Genomic DNA, 19,652 nt, shown 5'->3' with positions numbered 1-19,652 from the left:
GGCTGCTTGGTTTCCCAAAGCTTTGTCTTCAATGGATTCTTCAATCCAAGTGAACATATGTGGTAACTTACCTAGTTGTTTTCCACATCTGCCCAAAGCTTCCAGAGCCCATCCTTTATACTAGCTGAACTCAGCCTTCATCCCAAACCTGGTCAGAGAACCAACCCCAGATTCTTCTCGATTCTTCTCATTTTCTCAAAATGCTGTTGCTTGCAATCCCACTTTGGGGGATCTTTCTTCTGTCCTTCCTACCGTCCTTGCTGGTCTCATTCTGCTTCCTTGAAATTTGAGATAACAGTTTTGGGGTATTGAGCATGACTCTTTTGAAGCCAAAAGGTCATTATAATAAGGATGGACAAGTAGGTAGCCTCAAAAGAAAAGCTTGGACTGTGTTGGGTGGTGACTTTTCTTTGATTTCTAGGCTATCTTAGATCTGTTCTTTGGGTTAGGAGAGATGATTCAATCCCAGTAGCATTTGGGGCCCATCACTGCCCCTTCATACATGCATATGGGGCTTTAGAGACTATAACCTGCCCTCCATTGGCCTTGCCTCAGCCCAGCATCTCAGCCAACTGTGAGATAGGCAGATGTGCTCTCCTTTGAACTTTAGAAAAGAAATGAAAAGACTTTCCCAAGGTCCCCAGGGTTGGCCAGGAGCTGGACCAGGAATCAAATCCTCATCTTCCCAGACCCTTCATGATGACCTCCCTGGTAGGCCCTGCCCTAATATTCACCAACCCAGGGCAAAAGTACACACGGAAGGCCACATACTATTATCACTTTTTAAAAGCAATAATCAAGCTATTGGCTGTTAAGTGACACCTGGGTGGCTCAGTCATTAAGCATCTGCCTTGGGCTCAGCTCATGATCCCAGGGTCCCGGGATTTAGCCCCAGATTGGGCTCCCTGCTCAGCGGGGAGCCTGCTTCTCCCTCTCCCACTCCCCCTGCTTGTGTACTCTCTTTCGCTGTCTCACTCTCTGTGAAATAAATAAAATAATTTTTTTAAAAAGCTATTGACTTGAATAAAATCTTCTTATCTTGACAAATTGTCATAATTTGGCATTTCCAGAAGCAGATACTGAGACTGAGTTTGGCTGTAGGGTATTTGTTAGCGATCAGCATGGGGAGGAAACCAGAGCAGGCAGAGAGCCAAGTCCAAGTACAAGGCAGGCACCACCAGGTCACAGCCAACCCCAGGGGGTGTCCTAGGGCACGTCCAGCCCATCAGAGTAGGAGGTTCAGTGAGATAGCTTCCCTCCAACATGCTCTGGACAGGGTACCTTTGGATGAGGGGGATCTGTGCAGCTGCAGCTGGAGGTGACAACTGGGCCAAGTCCTTCCTCTAACAAATATTCCTTAATACTGCTTTGAACAAGCTGAACAGCTCAGGGCAGCAGGACCAGAGGCCCTTCTCTTCCTGCTCCTGGACATGCTGGCCCCCACATCCAACCCCCGCACCCCTGCCTCCACAGACGTCCCTTGGCCACCCCTTGTGGTGGCCTCTGGGTACACCACAACGGGGTCTGATCCACCCTGGGGAAGACAGAGGGGCAGCAGATCCCCTATCCCCACTACCCTGGTGCTGGCAGGAAATTCCAGGGTCCCCAGGATCCAGAGATTGGTCTAAAACAGGGCGGGACACATCTCTATGTGTGTGTGTGTGGTGGGGGCGGGAGCAGGAGTGAGGTCCCTAAAGGGCGGAGGTGCAAGATAGGGACCCTCTTGCTGAGGTCTACTACCACAAATCACACTGAGACGTTGGGAGTTATAAATGAGAAATTGCTTAAGAAAGGCTCTGATATTAAAAAAATTTTTTTTTTTTTTTTTACCCCCAAGGTGGGGCTCGAACTCACAAGTGAGGTCAAGTGTAATATGCTATACTGATTGAAGCTGCCAGGCACCCCGTTTTTTTTTTTTTTTAAGGAGATGGACTACCAGTTAATATTAAATAAAGGCTTTAAAAAATACCCATGAGTACTAGAGATTGTTACTATTAGCCCTATTCCTGGGGTAGCCACACCAGGCCCTCATGTCACTTTCGGGGGGAGGGGGGTTCGTCCTTGGTCCAATATTCCTCTCCCGCGGTGGGATCCTCCCTGCGGGTGCAGGTCGGGCTCGCCCTCCACCCCCCACCCTCAGCCAGGTCCCTGGGGCCGAGTAGAGCGGGGCGCTGTCGGGCGCGTGGGGGAGCCGGGGCAGGGACGAGCGTGACCAGGAGCCGGAGCGATCGCGGCCAGAGAGGGAGGAGGCGGCCGGGCCCAGCCTGACGCAGCGGCGGCGGCGGCGAAGCAGGCCACGGCCAGGGCACCCCGGCCGCCAGGGCACCCCGGCCACCAGCGCCAGCCGTCCCTCCGCCTCCTCCTCCCGCGGCTCCCCGCGCGTGGGAGTGAGTGCGTCGCGCGCCCGCCCAGGGTCACGGGCCCGGGGCACCCTCTGCACGCTAGCCCGGGCGGAGGGAGGTGCAGGAGCGCGCGCGACGGGCGGAGGCGGGGAAAGGAGCCGGCGAGGCGGAGGCGAGGCGGAGGCGAGGGAAGGGAGGGGAGGGGAGAGGAGGGGAGAGGAGGGGAGGGGAGGGACCCGCCCGCCGCGCCCCGGCCGCTAGGCATGTGTGGCCGCAGGCGCCCGTCGCCGCCGCTGTCCCGGGGCTGAGCCGCACCCGGGTGTCCGGGACAGTGCGTGCACGAGTGTGTCGGTCCGCGCGGGCCAGCGCCACGCCTGCCCCGAGCCTCCCGCTCGCTCCCCCGGGCCGCGGTGCATGTTCGCCTCTTGCCACTGTGTGCGGAGAGGCAGGAGGACCATGAAAATGATCCACTTTCGGAGCTCCAGCATCAAATCGCTCAGCCAGGAGATGAAATGCACCATCCGGCTGCTGGACGACTCGGAGATCTCCTGCCACATCCAGGTGCGGGCTGCCCCGGGCGAGGGCGCGGGGGGCCTCTGCGGGTGGGCGTGCGCGGGCAGGGGCGAGAGAACCCATGCCGGGGGCCTGCTAGAAAGCCGGATTTCTCTTTCCCCGCCCTGTGAGGCTGGGAGCCCTACCCAGGGATGGGGCGCGTTATCAGCGCCGGGGCCCCTTCCCAGGCTTGCAAGCTGCGCGCACGTCTCGTTGCGCCTAGGCTGGGGGCGCTGGGCAGCTGCCTCCTGGGAGAGGCTAACCCCTCGATCTCCTCCCCCGCCAGGAAGTGGGAGCTCTGAGAGCCGAGAGGGACGCCCGCATGTAGCCCATTCTTCCTTGCTCCCTTCCTCCACGTGTAGAAGGCATGCACCAGTTCGGGTTCACTCATTCCTCTCTTGGCGCCCGGGCTCCGAAGGTGCCCTCAGCCCCAGAGACCCGCTTTCCTTCCCTGCCGCCCTCCTACCGATGGCCTTTATTCCGCGTGGGGCGGCGGGGAAGTTTCTCAGGAGTGAGAGAGGCTGGGCAGACCTGGGCTCCAGCCTTGAGGGATGGGGCGCGCGCTGCGCGGAACTGGAGCTACCCCAAAAGGAATCATGAAGTCGGTGTGTTTCAGAGAAAGGAAAAGGGCTGTGAGGCCGGCAGGGAGGGAGCCTTGCAGGACCTGGGTTCCGGGAAGAAGAGCCCCTTGGAATATTGGTGGACATTGCTCTTGCTCAAGTTGGAGAAAACAAGAGTTCTTTGGGCGAAGGTAGCTTTCCTGGCAGCCTCATCCTCGGGTAGTAAGTGCTTTTGAGCTTGCAGGAGATGTAGCGTGAGCCAGCAAGGGTGTGTGTGTTTGTGTGTGTGTGTGGTGCGCGCGCGCGCGTGCACTTTCAGTGCGCGTTTATGTAGGCAGATGTGTGCCCTCTCCTTTGACCCATTAGGTGCGCACACTCTGGAAAGATTGTGTCAGGGCTCAGCACGATTAGCTTCTGAATTTTAAATCTATTGCTTATTTATCTCTGGGATTTCCTCTTCTCGCCTACCTGAGTCTTGAGGCTCCAAGACTGAGCTGTTTTTTAAATACAGAGCACACCATCCAGTTCCGTTGAGAGATGGATGGGGGCAGCGTCTCTCAGCGGCAGGAATAGTTCTCTGCGCTGTGTTAACCCCAAATGAATGAATGAATGAATGAGTGAATGAAAGGTCTTTCCCGTTTGTTTGTCGGTGGAAGTTTGTGACACAGAGATAATGGCAACTAATTCGTAAGCAGACCCTTGGACAAGTTTCAAGGCAGGAATGTGGTGCCCCATGATCTCCCAGGAGAGTAGGCTCCCAGTGAATTTTCTGGAGGATCTTGAAATTTCATTCTGAGTGGAGCAGTGCTGCTAAACTTAATAATAAAGGGATTAGCAGGTTAGGCAGTTTTTCCTCCTGCCACAGGGTTGCACAGAACCCTTTGGCGTGTACTGTCTGGTGATCCAGAGATAATTGTTTGTGCACTTTGCCTTAGGTCCTAAAGTGGATGTACAGATCCTTTAACCCATATTGAATATGTAAATAATGGAGGGACCAGCAGCAGAGAGTTAGGGATGTTGAATTCTCCTCTGCTCTGTCAGTCCTCTGTGTGCCCGGTTCTGTCCCACTTAAGAGTTGACACCACTGGAGTTGACACCACTGGGTTTTATCCTTTTCGGGACTTATTCTTCCTTAGAATAGATAAGTAGTCCCCAAAGGGCATGTATTTGTTGTCTGGTGTCCTGGGAAACAATAAATTGTAGCCAGTCTAATAATAGTTTGGCAAGTTAGTGTTTGTACAGCCCAACTGATGCCAAAGAGCTTAACATGCTATATACCAAAATGTTGATTTTTGGAATTGTTTGAAACTCAGATGTTTCATTTTGTGGCACATCTTTTTCTGCTCCTTCTGCCCCCAAATGGTGATGAATATTTAACCAATAAGGATGAATCAAAAGATCCTATATTGATAATTTTGGACCTTACCTTCTTAAGACTTTTTCAAACCCAGGAAGTGAAATTGTACTTCTGGGTACAGGGTAACCAGGATACAAACAACCTTCCATTTGTTTAATGCTAGAACAAAATGGTATTTTGGAACAAAGAACCTTTTGGAGTCACCAGTCCATGCCCTGGGGGACCACCTGTTCTTCCTTCCTTGCTTGCCTTTTCCTCTGTTCCAGGCTATCACAAAGCTAAAGAAGTGTATGGACTGTCATACAGTATCACACACATCCTCCCTCCATAACCTGCACAGAATGTGACTTATGGAATCCCCCCCCCAAGACAACAGCTTTCAATTATTCTGTTTCAAGTTATATAATTGACAGAGAAAACTTTCAAAGAAACAATCTAGTGGCCCAGTCTCAGCCGCCTGGTATCCATTTTCAGAGAGGATGCTGAGAGTCACTTGATATGTCTCTTTCCACAGAGTTTAGGATGTTGTCCCATCAGGTCATTAGAGTGTGAATGCTTAAGTCTGAGGAAGAGGAATTCCACATGAACAAGGAGCAAAAGGAGAGCGTAGGGCACCTGATGGAGGGCTGGGGAATGGAAAGAGTGGCTGAATACTCCCTACTGGGCTTTTCCAACTGAGCTAACCCTTGAAGTCTGGATAGTGTAGAAGGACATGGGTTAATTCTAACCTCTTTTATTCAGTCGTGCTGCTTCAAGTAGAGTGGAGTCCTAGCTGTGTTCCCCATTCTGTCCACTTTTTTCAGATGCTGGCATGGTTATTCACAGCTCCTTCAAATGGACTTGTCATTTTCAATACTGACTTTTATTGAGTAAAATGTAGACTTTTCACATTATACATTCTTTAGCAAAGCCTCGTAAACATGGTTGATATTACTGGAACTGGCTGGGAATTTTGATTTGTGTTTGAACAGAAATCTTAGCCTACTGCTTAATACATACTCGGCGTTCAATACATATGTGTAAATGTAGATTGAATAATTTTCCTTTGTAGCCTGTTAAATCTATAGGGTAGGAACATTTTGTGGTGTTCATTAAGGATTCCCCAATACCTAGAGTAGTACCTGGCTTGTAATTGTCTTTGACAAACACTTGCTGGTCAGATGAGTGCCCAGTATCTAATCTAGCTCATTACTTATCATCATGAGAGTAGCATGGTGACATCAGATTGGGAATCAGGAGATGCATGGTTTAATTATGTTACCAACGAGTTTTGTGACATTGAGTGAGTCACTTGACATTGGAGTCAATGTTTCTTTTCCTCTTTTGTTAAATAAGGGAGTTGGGTTAGATGGCTAGTTCCAATTTAATAAATCTGGTTTAATTACTACGTAGACCAGTTGCATTTGAGTGAAACACTGTTGTTAACAGAGTGGTTGGATACACATTATCTCATGATTTTCCTATCTCCATTTTATTGATGTTATTGTATTATGGAATGTCATCTCTGTCTTATAGACGTGGAAAATAAGGATTAGAGAGATTAAGCAATTTGAGTCACCTGGCAAGTAAGTAGATTAGAACCCAGGTCGTTGGACTAAAAATTCAGAGCTCTTTCTTCCCTGTAGCTGCCTTTGAGACTTGAGAGTTAGGATGCTTTTGGCTGCAAGTAGGACAGTAGCCAATTTAAAATGGATTAAATAATAAGTACACTAACTGTCTTACCTAAGGAGTAGTCCAGAGGTAGGGCAGCTACAGGGTTGCCTGGTGGTTCTGCATGGACCCACGTGCTTTCCATCTTCCCATGCTGTTATCCTCAGCATATCAGCTATGTTGCTTAGAGTCGCAGTAGTCGTGGATGTGAGTCAGGCATTACATATCCACCATATAAGAGGTGATACCTCTGCATGCATTTCTTTTTATCACAGAGGAAGATCTTTCCTAGAGGCTCCTATCAGTCTTCCTATCAGACCTCGTTGGGCGGGACTGGATCATATACCCGTGCCCTACCTGCAAAAGAGTCCAGGAATGTGTGCTTCTGGTATCTACGCTCTTCACTCTCTAGAGTAGGAGGTGGGCTTTGGCGTTATGGAAGCAGTGGAGAAGTGTGTGTGTGTGTGTGTGTGTGTGTGTGTGTGTGTCCGTCTGTGATGGGAGGTAGGGACAGCTGTTGGCTAAGCCAGCAGTAGTGTCTTTCAGAATAAGTCAAAATGAGTTATGATTATTGGTACAATAAAATTGTCAGGAAAGTTTAATAAGATGTTATCTGAGCCCTGGCTTATTATAGACAATCTTTGTGTGATCAAATTCCAGAACAAGAAACATTGTCATCGGATTGTCCTTTGTTGTTTGTGTTGTTAATATCACTTCAGTCCTTACTGAACTGGTGGGTTCTGGGTAGCTCTGAGTCATCTCATATACATCAGGCACCGCTGCTAGAGCTCTACTCTTGTTGAAGAAACTATATGGCCAAGAGGTTGAGAGCATGTGTTCTGGAGCGCTACTTGCTTGAGTTTGAACTCTGGCTCGGCCACTGACTAGCCAGGTGACTTTGGGCAAGTCATTTTACCAATTTGGGTCTCAGTTTGCTCATCTGTAAAGTGGGGATAATAATGGCCCAGACCTCATGGGCTTGTTGTAATGCTTGGTACCTGGCCCACAGTAAGAGCTGAAACAATATTGACTGTTATCTTTCTATTATGTGAAGGTGTATTTGAGGTAATTCTAAGTAGCTGGGAGGCTTAGGCTTAGAATCTAATGTCTTGAAATCTAAATTCCATCATTTTATGATGGTGCAAGACCGTAAGCAAGTCACTGCGCCCCCTGTTGTTCATCTGTAATTCCTCAGTTGCCAACCTCCACTGGGTTGTTGAGATGATGTATATGAAAGCTTGTTGTAAATGTCAAAACATCACTCAAATGTAGAACACCATTTTAATAGCTGGAGAAAAAAAGAGAGTAGTTTACTGCTCTTTCAGTTTCTTATCTGTTGGAACAGGAACTGGATGATCACATGTGAACATTCATATGTGCTGAATATCAGGCCCCATGATGATCCTGGTGGTGCAATCCAAGCGAGGTCCAGTTCACACCTCTTCTGATAATAAGGACAATCCAACACTTTTCTTTATCAAACTCATCTAGAATGCCATTCAGAGTCCACTGAAAATCAGACAAGGAGTAGCAGAGAGAGACACTTTGTTAAATACCACGGCCCAGCTCTGACATTTTTAGGCCTAGATTATATGGGCCAGCTCTTTGTATAAAGTATATTGTGAAAAAAAAAAGTAGTGTTATTTCAATGGTCTGCTAAGATCTTATCTCTTAATGTCCTCAAAGCAAAGGCAAAGTGTATTGACTGCGGAGAGAATGTAATACTCTTGGTTCCACATCATTAGGACAGTCTATCCGCTGGATGCTTGTAACTACATCTAACAAGCTCCAATTCAGACTGGCTTGAACATTAAGGACATTTACTGGCTCCTATATCCTGAAGTCTTGAGTTAAGGGCTTCATTCAAGGACTATCTGTAAGGCTTTGTCCTCAGACTGGCAGTGAAATGGTTATGGTAGTTTCAATTGTCATGTTTTCATGGGACACCCTCCAGAGGCAGAGAGAAACTACCTCTAACTCAGCATTCCCAGCAAAAGTCCTGCAGCCATTCTGATCAGACCTAAGTCACACGCCCGCCCCTGAACCAGTGACTGGTCAGTGGGAGGGAATGCACCTTTTAGCTTAAAGTGAGCAGAACCTGACCCTGGGGCTCAGCATGGAATCAGCGGTGGTGATCAGCATGGGGGAAGGGTCAGTGCCTAAAAATCAGGGATCTCTTGAGAGGGAGGGTGGGGAATACGGAGGGGGAAATGGCTGGTAGGAAGATAATCCACAATACCCACACTAGATGTTTTGTCTGCGTCAGTGGTTCTCAAATTGTGTTCTGGGGACCCCTGGATGTCCCTGAGATCAGCATGGATCAGTACTTTTTCTCTTTTTATTGCTGAATACTATTTCATTGTGTGGATAGATCACATTTTATCAGTTCATCAGTTGGTGAAAATTTGGGTTGTTTCCACTTTTTGGCTGTTACGAATAACGTTGCAGTGAACATTCCTATACAAATTTCTGTGTGGACACAGATTTCGTTTGGGTGTCTAGCTGGGAGTGAAATTACTGGATCTGGGTTTAACCTTGGAAGACTGCCGAACTGTCTTCCAGAGTGGCTGCCCCATTATACATCCCTATCAGCAGTGTGGAAGGGTTTCAATTTCTGCACATCCTTGCCAACACTTGTTATTATTTGTCTGATTATAACCATCTCAGTGAGTGTGAAGTTGTATCTTATTGTGATTTTGATTTGCATTTCCTTGGTGCCTAGTGATGTTGAGCATCTTTTCTTGTGCCAGTGGGCCATATGTGTATCTTTTTTGGAGAACTGTCTATTTGGATCTTTTGCCCTGTTTTAGATTGGATTATCTTTTTGTTATTGAATTATAAGAGTTCTTTATATATTCTGGATACTTATACAATACATGACCTGTAAATATTTTCCTATTCTGTGAGCTTTTTACTTTCTTGATGGTGTCAGAAGTTTTAAAATTTTGATAAAATTCAACTTCTTTTCTCGTTTGTTGGTTGTGTTTTTGATGTCATAGCTTGGAAACTATTGCATAATCCAAGGTCATGAAGACTTACGCCTGTTTTCTTTTAACATTAACATTTGTTTTACATTTAGGTCTTTGATTCGTTATTGTATTAATACGTCATTTATATACCACAAAATTTATTATTTTAAGGTGTACATTTCAGTGGATTTTAGTATATTCAAAAGGTTGTACAACGATGACTACTCTCTATTTCCAGGAGACTGTCATCATCCCCCTAATAAGCCTGTACCCATTAACAGCCCAAGGGTGTTTGGTTCCAGTTCCACTGTATGGAGAGGGGGATCCCCCCATGCATCTGACCATCCTCTGACACCGCCTGTGCCTACAGTTCAACTCCATTTTGACACTGTCTACCTGGAGATAGCATCACATCCCACAGGCTCAGTCCCACAAGAGTGGGCCCACTTGAGAGGCCAGTCACGAGGCCAGGTTGTCACATATAGGCTTCTGACTGACTGACTGTAGATCAGAGGTTCCTACAACCTCCTCCTTGAGTTTGATTAATTTGCTGTAGTGGCTCCCAGAACTCAGAGAAAACTTCTACTTACTAGATCACCAGCTTATTATAAAAGGATGTAACTCAGGGAACAGCCAGATGGAAGAGCTGCATAGGGCAAAGTGGGGCAAAAGGGGGATGCAGCTTCCATGCTCTCTCCAGGAGTACCGATCCCCCGGCACCTCTGTGTGTTCACCAGAGCTCTCAACCCAGAAGCCCTCCAAATCCTGTCCTTTCTGGTTTTTACGGAGGCTTCATGACACAGGCGCAATTGATTAAATCATTGGCCATTGGTGGTTGAACTCAATTTCCAGCTCCTCTCCCCTCCCTGGAGGTTGGGGCGATGGGCCTGAAAGTTCCAACCCTCTAATCACATGGTGGGTTCTCCTGGCAACCAGCTGCAATCCGCAGGGGATTTCCCAAAAGTCACGTCATTAACGTAACAAAAGACATTTATTGCTCACCTCACTTAAGAAATTGCAAGGGTTTTATGAGCTCTGTGCCAGAAATGAGGACAAAGACAAAATATATATTTCTTATTATAATTCATAGCAGCACACAGCTACTCCTCATCTTGGATCCATTTGGAGTTAACTTTTGTATAGGATGTAAAGTAGGAGGTCCAACTTTATTCTTTTGCACGTGAATATTCAGCTGTCCCAGCACCATTGTTTGAAACAATGATTTTCTTCCCCGTGGAATTGTCTTGTCATCCTTTTTGAGATGTTTGCTTTTCCACTCTTGTTCTCTCACAAGTGTGTGGTGGAGTCTTCCAGAGGCTGTATGATATGTGACGTAGAAGCGCATTAAATGCAGAAGCAGATGTGAGAATCTACCTGTCTTCTGTTGAACCAGACATTAAAGATATTTGCAAAAATGTAAAACAGTGCTACTTTTCTCATTCAATCGGTTATTAGTTTGCAAATACAGGTTATTTTTAATAAAATATGCAGATTTTGTTAATGTGCAGTGGGTTTATCTTTACATGAATCAAAAAATGGAATATTCAAAAGAATTCTCAGGAAATTGATATAGCCAACCCAAATAAAAATTCTATAGATCTCCCAGAGTGTAAGGGAGTTTTGAGGCCAATAAGCTTAAGAATTGTAGGTTTAGGTGACTCTCAATTTACTGAATGTCTTGAAATATAAAAAAAGAAAAAAGAACCAAATAAAACAAAATAGAACTCCCAATGTGTCTTGGGCCTCCAAGAGATGCCTGACAAGTTACAGGTATTTGAAATGTTATCAACTAAATAAAAAACACCCAGTGTGTACATGGAAAATGTGTATATATATATATTTGGCATTCTTGGTAGTAACCATGTACGTGTGTGTGTGTGTGTGTGTGTGTGTGTGTGTGTGTATGTGTATGGTGGCGGGGGCTGGCTCCACTGTAGTAAGCATTTCCCGGTTGTCTTTGCTCTCCAGCTGGATCTTCATCTTTCACCTCTAACAATTAGATAAAGTCATGTCTTGAGACCCCTCTTTTGATTGTGGAAAATGTACAGTAACCATGCATTAAGACTTTAAAATGTAAACTATCTGAATGCAGTCTGTTAGTCACTTGCATTCTTAAGTTGTTACTTCTTTTTCTAAGTAGGCATTTTGGGGAAACTTAAAGATTGCAGGAATGGAAATATCAGAATGTGTCCCGCAGAGAATCTAATATGAGATTCACGTGCGTGAATGATAGGCATTTGGTACATAGCCCCATTTCCTCTTAGTTCCCACTTGGTGTGATAAAGGGTTCAAGTTGCTTCTCTGAAGTAGCAGAGAGCCAGACGTGGAGTCTAGAGACGGGGAAAAGTGGGATTATGGTCGGGAATCATTAGGGCAGGTTTTGCAACTGAGAGTTGAACTTAATTCAGACTCAAAGGAGTTGGTGTTCAGCTGTTCAGCTCTTGGGAGGGATGTGTAGCTGCTTCTCAGTCTCTGATGTTCATGTGGATCTCCTGTGCTCTTGTTAAAACACGAATTCTGATCTAGGAGGTCTTGAGGTGGGCCCTGGAATTCAGCATTCTAACAGGATTCCGGACGCTGCTGCTGTTGGTGTGTGCACCACACTTGGAATAGTAAGGTGTTGGGGGAATTTTACTGTCTCATAACAAAATTCTTAATTTCCTTGAGTGTGGGGACTTTTGGGCCCTTATCTCCCTAGATAACCCTTCACCCAGCACATTTCCCTCAGTAGGTGGTCAATGAATGTTTGAGTAAGTGAATGAATGAATAAATAAAGGAATCCATGCAGGTGTGTGTATCATGGAAGACTGAAATACTGACTCGACACTGATACCGGGGCTGACATGATTCCTTTTGATTCCCAGCTGCAGCCAAATCACGAGATTGTTTTTCAAGCAGGATTTCCTTTGATGGTCAATCTGATGAAGTATGGAACATCTGAGAGCACGTGGGGGCCCAGGGTTAACAAGAGACTTTGTGTCCCTCTGGGCCACACTTCCCACTCTTGCTTTCCTGTATCCTGGGCTCTTGCAGAAGAACTCTGGCAACTTCTTGGCACAAACAAATCATTGTGTATAAGCCAGTAGTGCCTGGAAGCTCCCAGAGGCATAGGGGACCCAGCTGTCCTCACTTGCAGAAGGAACCCCAGCGGACAGTGACCCTGGAGGACAGTGGGAAATGCATTCGAGGTGTAACGTAAGCTCTGGAGCTGTTTGTCTTGCTGACTTTCCCTGAAGATTCAGGAGGGACAGGAGAGGATAACTTTAGGAAAAAAAAAAAAAAAGGAAGTTTATTCTAAGAGGAAAGAACAATTGTATAGACCAAGCAGTTATTTTTTTCCAAAAGTGAATTAGGGAAGTTTTTTGAAATAACATCAATCTTATTCGGTAAGAATTTTAAAAATATCTTCTATATGCCAAGGACAGAGCTGGGAATTAGATATAAAAGGAAAAAATAATCAGCCATCAGGAAGCTTCCCGTCATTTGGGAGAAGAGAGGCAAGATAGTGGCACAAGGACAAAATGACAGCAGTAGGGACAGGTTTGGAGATGTTGAGGACCGGGAGGAGGCGTCTGTGTCAGACTGGGGCTTCAATAAGTATTTCTGGTGTCGGTGAACTTGGCTAATAATTAAAGGACAAGTGGAAATCAGTTCTTTAAAGGAGGAGAAAAAGGCATTTAGGCATTTCAAGTAAGGTGAGCCTTTGCTTGATATAAAACCCTGAGCGTGAAACAGCATGATCAGATACAGAAATGAAGGAAAGGAGGATCTGGGATTGAGTCCCAAGAGGTTGGCTTCCATAACAAAAGTAACGGCCATGCCCGCCCCCCTGCCCCCCCCGCCCCCCCCACCTCTTCCCTGCCCCAGGAGAGACAGAACCGGCCACAAAATTTTGGGGGCCCAGTGCAAAGTGAAAATATGGAACCCTTTGTTCAAAAATTAAGAATTTCAAGAATGTAGCAGTAGACTTTTAAACCAAGTGTGGGGCCCTTCTAAGCATGGGCCATTCACCCATGAAGCTGGCCCTGAGAAGATCGAATAAAGGAGAAGCAGGTTGAGGGAGGAGATGATGTATTTCATTTTGGGCTCTTAACTTTGAGGAGCCTGTAGGGTGTCTGAGTGGAGGATTCCCAAGTCAGCAGAGAGATCTGGCATGGAGCTACTGAGAAGGGGATCCTTAGTGTTCCTGCAAAGAAGCCATGTGGGTGTGTGAATGAAACCATCAGGATGGGTCTTTTTTGTCTGCCTTTCTGCTTGTAGATCAAACCAATGGGTTCTGAGCTCTGGAATTCTTCCCAAGAGTATTTGATCACTTTTCCTTGGTAAGGCAACTTTGACCAGAGTAGGAGCTTCTCCATTTTCTTCTACAAATAGGCCAGACAAATCAGAGTTACCAGTGGAAAAACATTTTTCTGCACTTCATCCTCCTTTCCTTGCTTGGCCTATCAAATGAAAAAAGTCCTCTCTCAGCAGGAAGGTTCTAAGTTATAAAGCACAGGATTTGCGCTCTAGGGAAGTCACCCTTTGAGACAGTGTCATAAACATTAAATAGATAATACATTTTAAAATCTTATCAACTTGGTACAAAATTAAACATGTCGTATGAGGAGCAGCTTTGCAAGTTATGCTGTAATAATTTAACTTTTATTCAATATTAATTTATATCTCGGATAGCTCCTATAGCAAATTTTGTTTTCTACTTAGTTCCCAGGGGATTATTGTGAATTTTAATTAAAGTGAATTCAAGTTCTGTAAAATTACTCCAAGAAATAATCTAATATGAGTAATGTAATGACCTGGATCTTAGGTGTACAGTAGGGTTTTTGTCTGAATATATATCTCTGTATCATGCTAAGTTTTGAAGTATGATAATTCTGTAGCAGGGGAAAGCAATTAGCATGTTAACAGATTAGGGTTTGGCTTACTGTCGCTCCCCTTAGAGGTGTAATTTGTTGCTTTAAGACATGAGGGCTTGCTGGTAAGCAATGGTCTGGAAAGGATTGACTGAACCAGGGTCTTGACACACAAACTGAAAATTCAAACATCGTATCATTTATGTGGATTGGTAATAAAAATAAGGGCGCCTGGGTGTCTCAGTTGGTTACGCGACTGCCTTCGGCACAGGTCATGATCCTGGAGTCCCGGGATCGAGTCCCGCATTGGGCTCCCTGCTCGGCAGGGAGCCTGCTTCTCCCTCTGACCCTCCCCCCTCTCATGCTTTCTCTCTCTCATTCTCTCTCTCAAATAAATAAATAAAATCTTTAAAAAAAATAAGCAGTCTTAAACTATCAGTAACTAATTAGACTTATTAATAGAAGAAAGGACAAAAAACCTAATTAATAAATTGGCTAGTGATTCCTCCTTGACATTACCAGCTGATGTTATTTTTTTGGGCTGGTCTGTGTACATATTGTTGCTCATTGTTCTGAAAATAATGCTCATCCTTGTGATCTGAGCTGTATCTGTATGTAGGTGTTGCCTGCAGTGGTGTGATGGTGTTGGGTATTTATTGTTCTTTGTTTAGTAGCATCCTTTCCCTTCCCTCATATGCCTCTTGATATCCTTGAGTGGTATGTTAATAATGTGCATTAGCTAGTTGATTAAATTGAGATCCAGAGAGGTGATGTGATTTGCCTAAGGTCACATACTTAGCAAAATTAGGATAAGGTCTGGTGCCTTGAATTTTAAGTTTGCCCCTACTCTACTAAATACTATTATTTTGTTTTTGAATCTTCTTTGTTAGTCTAAATGATGTGATTCTTTGACACTGGAAACTTTGTTTTCTTTTTTTTTAAAGATTTTATTTATTTATTTGAGAGAGAGCATGGGAGTGAGGGGAGGGGCAGAGGGAGAGGGAGAGAATCTCAAGCGGACTCCGCCTGAGCACAGAGCCCACCATGGGACTCGATCTCACGACCCTGAGATCATGACCTGAGCCCAAAGCAAGAGTCCACTGCTCAACTGACGGAGCCACCCAGGTGCCCCTCACTGGCAACTTTTCTAATAGCCAAGGGAAAAAACCATACACCGACCACATTTCTGGGTGAAGAAAGCATATTGACATTTTAGAACTGTCATCCAAGGACACAATTTTAGTTTTTCTCCACTTTCTTTTAGTCAACGTGTGGTTCAGTGTATATCCACGTGAAAATTGTGATCAACTTATCGTGTATTTATGAATATATTGCCATGTAACCATGGCAATGGTTGTAAAAGATACCTTCCCTTTCTCTTCACATGTTTGGCTTGGTATAGATATTGCTTGTAGTTTGAAATTTCAAATTAACTCCTAAAAATTGAAAGGAAAAAAGAAACGTGGAATGATGATGTCAATAGAGTTTTCTTTCTGTCCTTTATGGTAATTTACCTTGTAGTTTTATTTTTTTAAAGCTTTTTATTTATTTGACAAAGAGAGACACACGGGAGAGGGAACACAAGCAGGGGAGTGGGAGAGGGAGAAGCAGGCTTTCCCGTTGAGCAGGGAGCCCGATGCGGGGCTCGATGCAGGGCTCGATGCGGGGCTCGATCCCAGGACCCTGGGATCACGACCTGAGCCGAAGGCAGACGCTTAACGACTGAGCCACCCAGGCGCCCCTCCCTTGTAGTTTTGACATTGATTTTGGAAGTTGAGATTTTAGCAATCTCAGACGGTATTTAGAGGACTTCTGGAAAAATATGAAAACAAAGTGTTTATTAGTTAGGCACGAGCACACGCTTGTCAGGCTCTCTTTGTTTTGAAAGCTGAGGCAGAATAAAAGCTCTAGAGTCAGGGGTGGAAAAAACACTCCGTACCACCTGGAGCCCTGTCAAGGATAACTTCACCTCTTGTGTTCCCAAACCTCAAGGGAGATGTACTTCTGCCAAGGGGCATCATGGCACAGGGGATGGAAGGGGCACCTTGAATAGTACTTTTGTCTCCAGGTTTGGAGACATCGTTTCTCCCCCAGGTGTAGGTGGCACCTTCTTGGTTCAGTGCTGATTAAAAGGAAAAAAAGGGAGGAAAAGTTGTACGGTGATTCAAGGGCAGCCGTGAAGTCTGAGTTTGCAGCGCCAGCAGCAGTGCGGTAATTTGAGAATAGCAAATTAGAAGAACAAAGCAGATTTTAATCATATGCCACAGAGAGGAAGGTGGTTTAGGTTTATCTCCAAATTGTACCTCCATTAGAGAAAGGGAGGCTTTTAATGCTATTATCCAATATTTATTGTTAAAGATTTCTTTCTTCTTTCTCCCCAGTCTTTAGTACACTCACTGGGTGGGGAATGTCAGCCTTTGTATCGAGCGGTTGTTAAATACAAAACTTTTTTTTTTTTTTTTGGTGTTACAGGAAATAGAATGAGAGAGGGAGAGACAAGGAGAGACAGGGAGAGACAGAGAGAGAGAGGGAGAGAGGGGGAGAGAGAGAGGTTGTGGGAGAGATATTGATTTTGAGATTCAAGGTCTTTATCCTTTAGAAGACTTTGGTCTGAAGGTAAAATTGAATATTGAGAAAGCATCTCCTCCCATCTTTCCATCTTTCCATCCATCTATCCATCTTTCCATCCATCCATCCATCCATCCATCCATCCATCCATCCATCCATGTATGCATGCATCCATTCATTCATCTATCAACCTATCTGCCTATTCTTCCATCCACCCATCTATCCAGCCAACACATATTTATTGAACATCTCTGTTAAGGACTGGTCTGAGTGTTAGAGATACAGAGATAAATAAAAATATGGTCCTTTGCAGTCTAGTGGAGAAGATGCACACGTAAACAGATACAAGTTGGTCCTGCTATGATAGAAGGACAGCAGGATATTGTTGGAGCATGTAGACAAGCCAGTAGTAGAGCTCAAGTGCAGCTTGGGGGAGGGTGTGTCCTTCTTTAATCTCTGGTTGCTCTCCTCCAAAGTCACTACTCCTCAAAAGGATGTTCTTTGAAAGGGTTCACTGAAATTTTCTTACATTTACTTGTGAATAAGAACATCTTTAAGAACTTTGTTCTTCTTGCAAGTATCTCACAGCCAAAATTGTGCCTTGCTATAAAATGTGATTTCAAGAGAAGTCACAAACTCCCTTCGTTGCTTCTTACCAGATTTTCACCTGCCAAGTGTCTCCTATACAGAAATTTTGGAGTGGCCACTAGGGCTCCTCATCTAGCCTGAGAAGGACAGGGAAGGCTTTCTGGAGATGATGTCTCAAATGAGTTTTAAGGAAAAGGTAGGCATTGTCTGGCCAGTAAACTGGGGAAGTGTGTTCAGAAGGGGTACAGCTAGGGCATTCTAGCAGAAAACTGAGCGTAGGCAAAGGCATGGTGTTTGTGGGAAGCTAACAGAAATGCATTAGGATTTTATATATCCACAGAGAGGTCTGTTCTATGCAGTGGAAAGTTGGCAATCACCTGCTCAGACTGTGTAGACAATGGAGTGGAGAGTTGGAGTCGAGAAAACAATATGGCTCCTGCTTACTGGGGAATGATTGAGATAACCCTATTGAGGCGTGGTTTGCATGGGCCAGAATGACCTGGAGAATTGTTTTGCAGTTTAGCTTCACTTCTAGAGCTAGAGGCAAGGCGCATTGGGTGTTTTATCTCAGGCTTTGAATGCCTCACTGCTTCCTGAAAAGCACCACCCTGAGGAACACTGAAGTTTTCGAGTTCTTAGTGAAGGTTTTAAACTTTTATATGTCACTGGGGGTGGTGATGGTTCCATGACCTTCAGTGAGCCCGGTGATGAAGCAAGTCTTTCTTAATTAGAGATCAGGAAACTGACAGACCTTTCCAAGGCAACTCACCCCATCAACTTGTTAGGGTAGTCCTGAGCCCAGCCAGGGAGGGCCTGATGGGAATGGTTGTGGGGGCTCCAGGAAGTGAGTGTTGAACAGAAATGAAATGATTTGAAAAAGGCCTCCTTACGCCCTTTAGACAAGCACTGTCCAGTAGAGCTTTTGTGATGCTGAAACTGTTTTATAAATATGCCGTCCAACTTGGTAGCCACTAGCCTATTGTGGCTGCTGAGCTTGTAAAATGTGACATATGTGCCTGAGGATCTGAACTCCAATGTTATTTCATTTTAATTCATTAAAAATCTAAATCTAAATGGCTGCACGTGCTGTGGTTATCATATTGGACAGCACAGCTTTAGCATCTTCGAGGCGGTTGACTCTGGAAGGAGAGAGGAATTGAGAGTCCAGCACCCGTAAACCTTGCTTGTCTCTATATACTTCTGTACCATTTGAACTTTTGGTAGGCATGTGTTTTTTAGCTTCGTAATTTTAGAAGCAGAAGACATTTTGAGGAAGATCTGTGTGCCTTTATTCTTCCAGAGGACTTAGAAAATTGGAAAGGAGTTTCAATTTTTAGTCCAAGGCCTGTACCCTTCTCAGGAGCCCTGGAAGCCCAGAGACGAGAAGGCACTCACTTACCCTGGTGAGTGACTGAAAGGGCTGGGGCCCAGGGATCCAGACATTCATTTTCATCATTCTTTCGACTTTGTGATAAGGCCTGGTTCGTGTGAGCTTGGTCCATCTTGCTGTATCTAGAAATAAGTGACATACAATGACTTAAGTTCAAATTCCACTGTTCATTGCTGATATATAAGAAAGAGTGACTTTTGTATATGAACCTTGCTTTTTTGTCGATGCTTTCAGATTTTCTATGTAGACAGTCATGTCATCTGCGAACAAAGACAGCTTAATTACTTCCTCCCCTTTTCTTTTGTTGCCTTTTTGCTTTAGCAAGGACTTCTGGTACCACGCTGAAAAGGAGTTGCAACAGGGGACATCCTTGCCTTGTTCCTGATCTTAGTGGGAAAGCTTTGAGTTTTTCACCATTGGGTATGATGTTAGCTGAAGAGTTTTTTGTGGATTTTTTTTTCATCAAGTTGAGAAAATTCCCCTCTATTCCTAGTTTACTGAATGTTTTTATCATGAATGGTATTGGATATTGTCAAATGCTTTTGCTGAATTTATTGATAGGATTATGTGATTTTTCTTTTTTAGTTTGTTGTGATGGATTACATTAATTGATTTTTGAATATTGAACCTGCCTTGTGTGCCTGGGATGAGTCCCACTTGGTTGTGTAATTCTTTTTGTACATTGTTGGATCATGCAGTGATTTAGATAAAGGAAATTAACTCCTAAGACTTCTAATTATTGATAAATAAACAGCACCTCTCAAATCAGCAGTTTTCCCTCCATCATTTATTTTGGGGATAATATATTTTATCTTTAATAATT

The 19,652-nt window shown here is 44.9% G+C and overlaps 1 protein-coding gene across 1 annotated transcript in view; it reads left to right on the top strand.

Moving 5' to 3' along the window:
* The first annotated feature begins 2,756 nt into the window (after positions 1 to 2,756).
* FRMD3 (FERM domain containing 3) overlaps positions 2,757 to 19,652 on the top strand; it is a 296,525-nt gene continuing 279,629 nt past the window's right edge. Inside the window, exon 1 of the mRNA XM_028122279.2 lies at positions 2,757 to 2,903. Coding sequence (XP_027978080.1) covers positions 2,757 to 2,903 — 147 coding nt within the window. The remainder of the gene's footprint in view (positions 2,904 to 19,652) is intronic.

The sequence above is a fragment of the Eumetopias jubatus genome, unplaced genomic scaffold (genome assembly GCF_037043125.1).
Source record: "Eumetopias jubatus isolate StellerSeaLion01/CBP00866 unplaced genomic scaffold, mEumJub1_p1.0 scaffold_15, whole genome shotgun sequence".
Lineage (NCBI taxonomy): Eukaryota > Metazoa > Chordata > Mammalia > Carnivora > Otariidae > Eumetopias > Eumetopias jubatus.
Note: the sequence above shows the minus strand (reverse complement) of the source record. Positions and strands in the feature narration are given on the sequence as shown.